General features: G+C 39.3%; 1 protein-coding gene across 1 annotated transcript in view; it reads left to right on the top strand.

Moving 5' to 3' along the window:
* LOC127361508 (uncharacterized) overlaps window positions 1-10,638 on the top strand; it is a 56,652-nt gene extending 46,014 nt beyond the window's left edge. Inside the window, exons 8-9 of the mRNA XM_051396188.1 lie at window positions 10,213-10,462; window positions 10,539-10,638. Of these exons, the coding sequence (XP_051252148.1) occupies window positions 10,213-10,462; window positions 10,539-10,638 (350 nt within the window). The remainder of the gene's footprint in view (window positions 1-10,212; window positions 10,463-10,538) is intronic.
* Window positions 10,639-11,025: the final 387 nt, after the last annotated feature.

Genomic DNA, 11,025 nt, shown 5'->3' on the forward strand with positions numbered 1-11,025 from the left:
TAAGCTTTATCAAAGAGGAATGTCTTAAGCCTACTCTAGAATGTGGTGAGGGTGTCTGCGTCCCGAACCACAACTGGAAGCTGGTTCCACAGGAGAGGAGCTTGGTAACTGAAGGCTCTGGCTCCTGATCTACTTTTAGAGACTATAGGAACCACAAGTAGCCCAGCATTCAGAGAATGCAGTGTTCTAGTAGGGTAATAGGGTACTATGAGCTCTTTAAGATATGAAGGGGCCTGACCATGAAGAGCTTTATAGATGAGGAGGAGAATTTTAAATTCTATTCTAAATTTTACAGGGAGCCAGTGCAGAGAAGCTAGTACAGGAGAGATGTGATCTCTTTTCCTAGTTCCTGTCAGTACTCGTGCTGCAGCGTTCTGAATTAATTGGAGCGTTTTAATGGACTTATTGGGGCAACCTGATAACAAAGAGTTGCAGTAATCCAGCCTTGAAGTAACAAATGCATGGATTAGTTTTTCTGCATCTGTCTGTGATAGGATGTGTCTAATTTTTGTAATATTACGTAAATGAAAGAAGGCAGTCCTGGAGGCTTACCTGATGTGGGAATTAAACGACAAATCCTGATCAAAGATAACTCCAAGATTCCTGACAGTGGTGCTAGAGGCCAAGGTAATGCCATCTAGATTAACTATATCTTTAGACAGTGAGTCTCTAAGGTTTTTGGGGCCAAGTACAAGAATTTTAGTTTAACATCAGAAAATTGTAACTCATCCAGGATTTTATGTCCTTAAGACATGTTTGTAATTCAGATAATTGATTAATTTCATCGGGCTTGATCGATAGATATAACTGCGTATCATCTGTATAACAGTGAAAGTTAATGGAGTGATTCCTAATAATGTTGTCTAAAGGGAGCATATATAAAGTAAATAGCATTGGTCCAAGTACAGAACCTTGTGGAACTCCATGACTAACTGTAGTATTTATTGAAGATTCATCGTTAACATGTACAAACTGTGAACGATCTGATAAATATGACTTAAACCACCTTAGGGCAGTTCCTTTAATGCCAATTTGATGCTCAAGTCTCTGTAAAAGAATATCATGGTCAATGGTGTCAAATGCAGCACTAAGATCTAATAATACAAGTACAGAACAAGTCCATTGTCTGAAGCAATCAGAAGGTCATTATTAACTTTAACCAGAGCTGTCTCTGTGCTGTGATGAACTCTAAATCCTGACTGAAAATCCTTAAATAAACTACTGTTTAACTACTATGTAAAAAGTCACACAACTCTTTGGCGAATACTTTCTCCAGAATCTTAGAGAGGAAGGGGAGGTTAGAGATCGGTCTATAGTTGGCTAAAACCCCTGGGTCAAGAGTGGGCTTTTTAAGAAGGGGTTTAATTACAGCTACTTTAAAGGACTGTGGTACATATCCTGATAATAAAGAAAGATTAATCATATCCAGTAAAGAAGTGCCAATTAAGGGTACAACTTCTTTAAGCAGCCTAGTTGGGATGGGGTCTATCAGACAGGTTGATGGCTTCGATGTAGAAATTATTGAAGTTAACTGATGAAGATCGATAGCAGAAAAACATTCTAAATATATATCTGAGTTTACATTAGTTAAAGTTCCTGAACTTGGAGAGCCACTGATAGCTGTTGATGGCAGTTGGTGATTAATTTTCTCTCTAATAGTAATAATTTTATTATAAAAGAAGCTGATGAAGTCATTGCTACTTAAGTTTATGGGGATATGTGGCTCAATAGAGCTGTGACTCTCTGTCAGCCTGGCTACAGTGCTGAAGAGGAACCTAGGGTTGTTCTCATTTTCTTCTATTAGTGCTGAGTAATAGGCTCCTCTGGCATTACGGAGGGCCTTTTTATAGGTTTTAAGATTATCATGCCAAATTGAGCGACATTCTGATCATTTGGAAGAGCGCCATTTCCTTTCAGATTTCCTAGCCTTTTCCTTTAATTGACGGGTTTAGTGGTTGTACAACGGTGCTAGTTTCCTATGTTTTAATAATTTCCTTTTTATAGGAGCGATAGAATCTATCTAATGTTCTTCGTAGCGAGCCTGCAGCACTATCAACAAGATAATCAATTTCGGAGGGACTTACAATTCGAGAAGCCATGCGACCCTGCATCGGGGGGCGGATCTATAGGGATGGCATGGGGTGACAGTTACGACCCCTATAAATGCCTGTCCACACCAGTTTGGTTTCAAATGCTATCAAAATGAACAAATTACAATTAATTTAATAAACTGTTATGGCCACATTTTAGACTCAGTGATAGGCTTCAATGAAGAAAGATATGTATTTGGAAAAATGTCTTAAGATTCAAATATTTAAACACTGTATTGATTTCTGATGCCACCTTTAGATATTTGTATTCAGTGCTATACTTATCTGGCACCATAATGTTTTTGAATTCAAATATCTTCATTTGGGAGTTTTCCAAGCAAATATTGATATACTGTATGTGATTATTTGGATTAAATCAGCAGATATTTCTACCACCCCTTAAAGGCTCTTAAATGCCATCCTCTGGACACCTCATGAATATTCCTCTCCATCTGCCCCTGCCCCCAGTTAAGCTTTGGTGACCCCTAGTTGGGGTCGGGCCAACCAAGTTTGCAACAAGTGATCTGAAAGTCCTGATGAGGCACTGGTGGAGTTCCGGATCAAATCCTGTGAGTGTCCTCAAGGTAAGCACACACTGTCAGGAAGTGCTATCTGAACACACACTCGCAGGCAGGGAGACTGTTGCCAGATGGTGCTGTCTCAACAGCTGAATACCACAACTCCACTACCTGTCTGCACTGCTGGCTTAACTACAGGCACACACACACATTTAACAACTAGTGGCCAAGCCCTGCTGAGGTTTGTTTACATTCAGGAAAAAGACAGGATGACATGTTTCTGGACAGTTTTTGAGGAGAGGGAAAATTTATGTTGTACTTCGATAAGAGAAACAAGGGGGAGGATTATCTCTTTACCTCAGGATGTCTGCTCAACATTTGACAGTTATAGTGGTAAAGTTATCAAGTCATCAAACCACTGGATGTCAACATATATCTGTGAACATTCAGTTTCCCTTAATATCTGATTCTGACAGTTAAATGGCATGAATCTTGGCCGTCCCAGATCCTTTCTGTGTAGAGTTTGCATGTTCTCCCTGTGTTAGCTTCGGTTTCCGTCGGGTGCTCCGGTTTCCTCCCGCCATCACCACGTGTTTTAGGGTCAATACTTCAATAAGTAATTCTTATTTTGCTTCTATAGCAGGAACCACAGGGTGATAATGAAGCTGTAAGCTCATTGAAGACATCCTCATTGTTCTGGCCACATCATGAATCTAATCGGCACCCATTCATCCCTCTGCAATTGACCACCTTTCATTTCTCCCCTCCACCCCTTTCATCGCTCTCCTTGTCTATCCATACACAGCCCTCATCCTATCCTACCAGAATCCTATTGCCAATCCAAATAAACTCATTTTAGTACCTCACAAATGTGGTGTGAAAGTATGATGTATGAATACCATTGCTAGCCACGCTATAGCAGCATGGTTCTAGGCATGGCAGTGTTGGTCAGTTTGTTGGTTCAGCATTTTCATCTAAACCAAAATGTCTATTTGTTTTTATTGACATGAAATTTGATACAGTAATTAATTGCTTCCAGATGATGAAGCCTAATGACCATTGTAATCCATGTTTCCTCTACTGCCACCATGAGGTTGACATATTTGGTTTGACAGAAATTTCTTAACAACTACTGGAGACTTCTCATGGTTGTTGCCCTGTTGGACCTACAGTATGTTTAGCGATGATCGGTGGATGACAATGTCAGTCTGTTATTCAGTCCACCATTTTGATCCAGACTAAAATATCCTAAACTATAACATGGACCCCAAACCATGAATGCTACCAGTGACCTCCTGCTTTTCTTCTGATGCCACAGTGAGGTACACATTTGTGGATTTGGAGTGAACTATTAGATGCTTTACTCACTCATAATCCCATCAGGATAACCTTTTCCTCTAGCTCCATCATCAGGTCAAAATCCAATACGTGACCCAATACCTGCAAAACTACTGAAATTCCCATCAGCCTCTGCTGTACTTTTCATTTTGGTTTGCCTAAATGTATACCAGGCAAATTCCAACTCAAAATTGGCGACTTCAATTCAATTCAATTCAGTTTTATTTGTATAGCACCAAATCATAACAGAAGTTATCTCAGGACACTTTTCAAATAGAGCAGGTCTAGACCGTACTCCTTATTACATTTATAGAGACAGAGACAAAGGTGCACAGCAACAACAGTAGCAACAACTACACTTATAGTAGTGACATGATGATGATGATGAACATTAAGAAGATGATGATGACGACGACGACAACAACGATAGGGGGCAATGAGCAGTGATTATAGTAATAATAGTAACTGTAGTAATAATAATAATAATAATAATAATAATAATATCAGTGATATTAGCAATGGGAAACTTAAGTTTTTTATGTTTTTTTTTTTTTACATATTTTGTTCACACAGTAAATTTTTTGTTGTTGTTTTTGTGATGTATAACAAGTAAAGCACGATTTGCAATAGGTTCTATTATTTTATGTGATTTTTCGTACATTTATTGTGATACAATGTGTTTAAAAAAATTGTATAGGCTATTAATATTGCAATATTTCAAGCATATTGCTGAGCCCCATGCTTTCATACATATAATCAGTTTCATTATTACACAATAATTAAAACTAATTCAGTTACAGTATCATTGCATTGAAAAGCAGACTGCCCACAGGTTCAGCCTTGAATGATGAATGGGTGACAGCCACAGCAGCATTTGAAGCAACAGCGAAAAACAGTGAGGCTGCAGGAGCAGACAGAAGCACGCTAACATGTCCTTGTAATACAGGTGAGTACACTGGCACATTATCTGAAATCTGCTCTCCTATTCAGAGCCAGCCAAGGACGTATCATGTCTGTGGGAATATGCAAAATGTTTTTTAGTCAGCCACAATTCACTCATGAATACCTTTTGATTACCAGTCCATGATAGGACCACATCCTCTGCTCTCTCTCAACAGGAAACAGTGATTCTTTAACAGTCCTCCTCTTTCAAAAGCTACAAAGTAGACAATTTGTCCACAAATTAGTTGAGCCATTAGACACTGGAGATCATGTCTGCAAGCATTCAGACTGACAAATAGCTCTATCATGTTGAAGATTTTTCTCATCAGCCGGCTGCAGAACTCAACGTTAAAAGGCAAACAATCTTAACCATGTTTTGATGGATGCTCTAAATGAAAGACTGGATGTAATTAATGCCATCTGTTAATTTAGATAAAATGCAAGAGACAATACAACTCAAATTAAATCGGTGGTATCACATTCACTGTCCGTAAATGAGCTGCCAGGCATTTTGTTTTGTAGAGCCATCTTTGGTGACTGGAAGGAAATCTTCAAAGCTCAGTTGACACAAATAACAAAAATAAATTTCCTACTTGGCCTAAGTGGTATCTAGCTGTGCAGATAGTTTTGGTTTTATTCATCCGGAGCTCAAGTATGGCTTATTATATATTATATATTACTTATTTTTATGTTAAAGCTATAATAGTAACATTAAAATGTGGAAATGTTACAGATATATACCCCAACTGGTCGAGACAGACGACCACCCACCTAGGGCTGAAGGTTCTGTCCAATGTTTCTGCCTCTTAAAAGGAAGTTTTTCCTTGTCCCTGTCGCCAAGTGCTTGCTCATGGTGGTACTGTTGGGTCTCTGTAAATGTTATAACGAGTTCGGTCTAGACCTGCTCTATTTGAAAAGTGTCCTGAGATAACTTCTGTAATGAATTGGCGCTATACAAATAAAACTGAATTGAAAATTGAATTGAATATTGTAGAGCTATAGAGCTATGTTCTATATGTAGTTGAGTTTTGTACTTCCATTATCTCAAATGTTTCCAACAGTGTACAAACAGTGACAAACTCAGAGAAATCTGTCATTGTATTCAGGTAACGCTGCGTATATCCCCTTTGTGCCTGCGTCAGCGTTGTGGTTGTCTGCCAGAGGCTGTCATACATTGACTGTTTATCCAGTTTGAAGCCACATTTTTACCATCCACTGTTTAGATCTTGGTGCTTTTTAACTCTAGATTTGAACCAGATGAAGGATTTTAGTCATCAGATGTCTGGATCTTAAGTTATCAGAGAAACAAGCTGAGCTAACGTTAGCTGCAGCTCGCCTCGCAGCCCCTCCGGGACGTCCTTTGTCTGTCCAACAGCGTGGGAGAAACAGTGATTTTTAAGGTGGTATTTCTTTATTCAGTGGTTTTGAATAAGTGTTTTGAATCAGTGTTTTACATAAAACATTTTGAGCTGTTGTTGACTAAAACTGGACCAAAACAAGGATAAAAATGACTAAAATGCGACTAAAGCTAATAAACATTTTAAGACTCAATATAAAATAGCTGCTAAAAGTAAAACTGTATAAAAGAAAAAAAAAATTAAATGTGCACAGTATCAAGAGATCTAATCTTCTACAAAATGCTAAATAAATTAATAAGCTATTTATGCGCAATTATGATATTGTTAAATGCTTTCTGATTGGCTCATCGTTAAATACATCCTCATTGGCTGATTGTTAAAGGAATCCTTATTGGCTGATTGCTAAATTCATCCTGATTGGCTGATTGTTAGCCAATTACTAAATTATAATTCTGTCTTACTCACCTCTTGTCATGATTCAAACTGTTGCTCTTTGTTTGGGGTTTTATATCTGTCATGTATTTATTGTTACTGAATGTGTGATATATGATCACAGTTTATACACCTATAATACTGTCATTCAGTCAGCCAGTTGTTAGTATATCATGTGAACAGTATCAGACCCCACAGTGCAGCGAGTAGCCTGGCAGGCTGTCAGAGGCAGCAGCTGTAGCACAGTGAGGCATTTCAAAAAGGTGATTATCAAAGACTTGATCTGCCCCGGGATGGATGATCGCCCAAATACTGCCCTTTAGTCTCATAATGAGCCACTTCCCATGTCAATAAACCCTCAAAATCACTCTCCATCCATCATCCATCGTTGGCCGGAGGTTACCGTACACATACAGCAAGAAGTGAAGGTCAGCTTTTGTCTCAGACATCCTATTCAGCTCTGACCTCCTCGAGTTCAGAATAGATGGGCTAGCGGAGTAGACATGACATTTGATGGGGTGAGGGAAAGGTGACCTGACCCAGCCAGACAATGGGCGTAGATGTCAAGCTATAGACTCAAGGAACAATTTAAATCTCGAAAGGCCTGTTTTGTCCTAATACAACAGTTATGAGTAGGAGCCAGGGCTGTCACTTTTTCCAAAAAAACACATTCAAACTAATTTCAAATATCTCAAACAGAATTTGTGCGAATGAATTTGAAAAAAGAAAGTGTCTCTAAACACACTTTACAACTGAATGACACCACTCAGGAAAACATAAAGACTATACTATAGTCATTTGCTCTAACTACACCAATGTAAGTCTATATATAAGTCTATGTCTTTTTTGTTGAACTTGTTCTGTTTATTTATACTGTTAATCTTTGTTTGTACATTGAGAGCAACGTAAAACCAGAGTCAAGTACCTGGCCAATAAAAGTGATTCTGATTCTGAGTCTGACCAATGGACCCCACACCCTTATAGATCTTGCTATCTTATCATTCGAAGGGCAAAGGACCTGCTAAAGCTGAGGGTGCCGAATAGTAGCAGTCAAACAAGGTCATACACTTGACATTGCTCCACTCGTCTGTGGTGCCTCCGCTCCACCACCTCACTTGGGTTGCAAGCTAATGTTAGCAAGGTTTCTGGTCAAGCTGGTGGCAGAATCGGCCACAGTCAGGGCAGGTATCTCGACCCCTTGGATGTTCATGCTTACTGGAGGGGAAAAAAGGGCCATCCTACACCTTTGTGGCACAGACGAGAACACTCAAAAACGTATGCATTGTGGCCCTTCTCAGGCCAGCAAACATCGAAATCAAGGAACCTGTAATGTGTTTCCCTGAAGAATAACACTTTTCTGTTATAGTAGTCGGTGGGATAGATCACTGGGGCAATGACTAGGATGTGCGTGCCACCCAAAGCAACTCCAAATTAACGAAACTGTTGCTCTGTATCTACTGAATGTGTCAATTGGCAGTCCTTTGAGACACATCCACCATAAAAACTATTATCAGGGTGGCAACAAAAGTCATAGAAAGTCAGACTGACTCGGAAAGAATCTAACACAAACTCCCTCTGGAACAGAAACACTGTAGCACTGTGGCAAGCATTTCAAAAGCAGAGCAATTTTCTGTGATTTTAACAACAGCATCTGAAACCTCAGTCAGGACAAGAGGAACGTTCTGTTGCATTGACTCAGTAATTCCTGCACTGTCCAAATAGTGTGTGAACATTAAAGAGGTGCAGAGTTCCCTGCACTCTAAGCAACAACCTCGAGTGTAGTTTGGAGTGCATCCAAACAGCCATTCACAAGTCATCCTGCTGGAAGTGAGGGCAGAGACCTTCCATACACACACACACACACACACACACACACACTCTCTTTCATACATTCACTGCAGTCAGCAGAAGAGTGGAAACTGCTGTGGATCATACACAAAGCAAGTTAATTTACTTCCTTTTTTTATTGAAGTTTTTAAAGGACCAGCTTGTAGGATTCCACAGGAGGCGACTTGCTGCGTATGTCAATAAAAACTGCTCATTCTAAGCTAACAGAAACACAAAGTTTCTTATAGTAAGGTAATAATACACTAATGAAAACACACCTATAAATATTATATTCCATTACTGCCAACAGATCCTCCTAAATGTTATACACTGGACCTTTAAACACAGGGCTTAGGTTGCTGATTGGTCCATTGCTGTTTACCCTGTACATAAATAACATAATTATTCCCACTCAATAGTTCAAAGTAAATTTTTTTGCCAATGACACAATTTTATATGCCCCAGGTGCAACCACAGCCCAGATCCTGTATCATGTCCAGCCTGCCACAGACTAGTCCTAAAGGCAAAACAGCCAAGTATATAATATTCTCCACCTCCACCACTGACCATCACAACTCTTAAATGGCATCCAGATCACCCTGGCTGAGTCATACAAATACCAAAGCAGCTATTCAAAAAGCTTTACATTTTCTGGTCACATCTTTCATATTAAAGGGGACATATTGTGCAAAACCAAGTTTTTCATCATTTGATTATGTACATTTGGGACTCTGGAGGGCCTATCAGCAGGCAAAGTGTGAAAAAAAAAAGTCATGTTTTTGTGGGCTGCCTCAGTCACAATACAGGAGATAAATCACAAACTTTCAGAAGTCGATAGTTTTTTACGTCATCTGCTCTAGCTCATTAGCATATTCCAACCTTTCACCAGCATGTTGCCACCCACCTCAGCTTACTCCGCCTTGTCTATCCGTGCTCCACCATTGTCCCTACAGAGCGAGAGAGCGAGCAGACATGCATCAGGAAAAGCAACACAAATGTTCTGTGCTGGGCTGCACAGAACAGCACAAAGCTTTACAAACTATCCCTGTCTCAGAAGAGATACGAGTCCAGTGGATTAATTTTATTTACAATGGAAATGTTCTGGCTAGAGTCAGCAAAAAGCTGTTGGTGTGTGCGAACCACTTCACCAGTGACTGTTTTAAGAACCTCGGTCAGTACAGTACGGAACTTGCCAAAAGACTGTTGCTGATAGAGGGAGCAGTACCAACTATCCGTTGCAAGACGACAGACACAGAAACTGTAAGTATTTTTAAGAATTTATGCTTTGTTTTTTATTGTTGGTGTAACGTTAACTAATGCTAACAGCTTTTAGCTGCTGGAGCTGCAGTGACGCTAACGTAGTTATTGTTTGACAATGTGTGCAAGATGAACATGAAACTTATATGGTGAGGTTAATTTAAGCCAGCTGGTGCAGATTTCTCCATATTTTTCCCTGCTGCGATTTTTTATAGAGATTTACACAACGTTTATGCCGTTAATTACCGGTAACGTAAAGTTTATTTATGATAACTGTAGTTCCTTTATTGTTACACTGACATAGCTATTGATGTGTTCCAACCTATTATTTATTTCAATTTAGACTGTAAGCTATATAATTTCTGCTATGTTAATTCAAAGCAATATGGTGGTTTACTATGTAATTAATATACGCTCTATGAAAGACTCTAAAGCTTTTTGTATTATTAGGACTGTCCAAGAAACTGTGTAAGATCTCACAGAACAAGGAGTGTGAGAAACTAAAGAAGTTGCTTCACAGTATAAAAAAACCACATCTACTGGACGGCTGCTTCCTCTACATCGGTGCCAGAGAGAACAGCAAAGTGGATGTCCATTCTGAACCACGTCCGGGACATCCACACCCACGAAGAGCCTGTTTTCCCCCAGTGTTTGCATCCAACCCGCACTTCAAGGGACAAGACCAAGTGGTTGACAACAGGTGTGTGCACATTATCATGTGTAGGCAGTGTTAGTCTACTTAATGACATTATTAAACACTTTCTTCTTTTTCACAGGAACACCAGCCTTCTGCAGACTGGAGAAAGTGATGACCACCAAGAGGGTCCTCAAAGATGTGGGGAAGCTGAGCCCTCATTACAGAACCTCATCGCTTGAGTCTTTTCACAGCGCCATCCTACGCTTTGCGCCCAAGAATGTAGTCTTTCCTTTTCTTGGAATGCTGTGCAGGTAAAGAGAGGCTTTTTTTAATCATTACAATTATTCGTATGCACATACAGCCACACCAAAATAAGGCAAGTATGGAGCGAAATATATGTAAATCATAAATTTATAAAAGAAAACATTGACACTTGTAGTGCACTCTAATGTTGACCAATTACAAAAAGTTGATAAGAGGACATTTGAGTCCTGCATTCTTCAAGTTGTTATAAATAAAACTATTTATTTGAAAATGAACCACCATTTTCTGAATATTTTTTGGAATGTGTACAATGTGCTCTCAATCTTATTTAGCATTTTATTATTTTTCCTCCCAAGACTATA

Source organism: Dicentrarchus labrax, unplaced genomic scaffold (genome assembly GCF_905237075.1).
Source record: "Dicentrarchus labrax unplaced genomic scaffold, dlabrax2021, whole genome shotgun sequence".
Classification (NCBI taxonomy): domain Eukaryota; kingdom Metazoa; phylum Chordata; class Actinopteri; family Moronidae; genus Dicentrarchus; species Dicentrarchus labrax.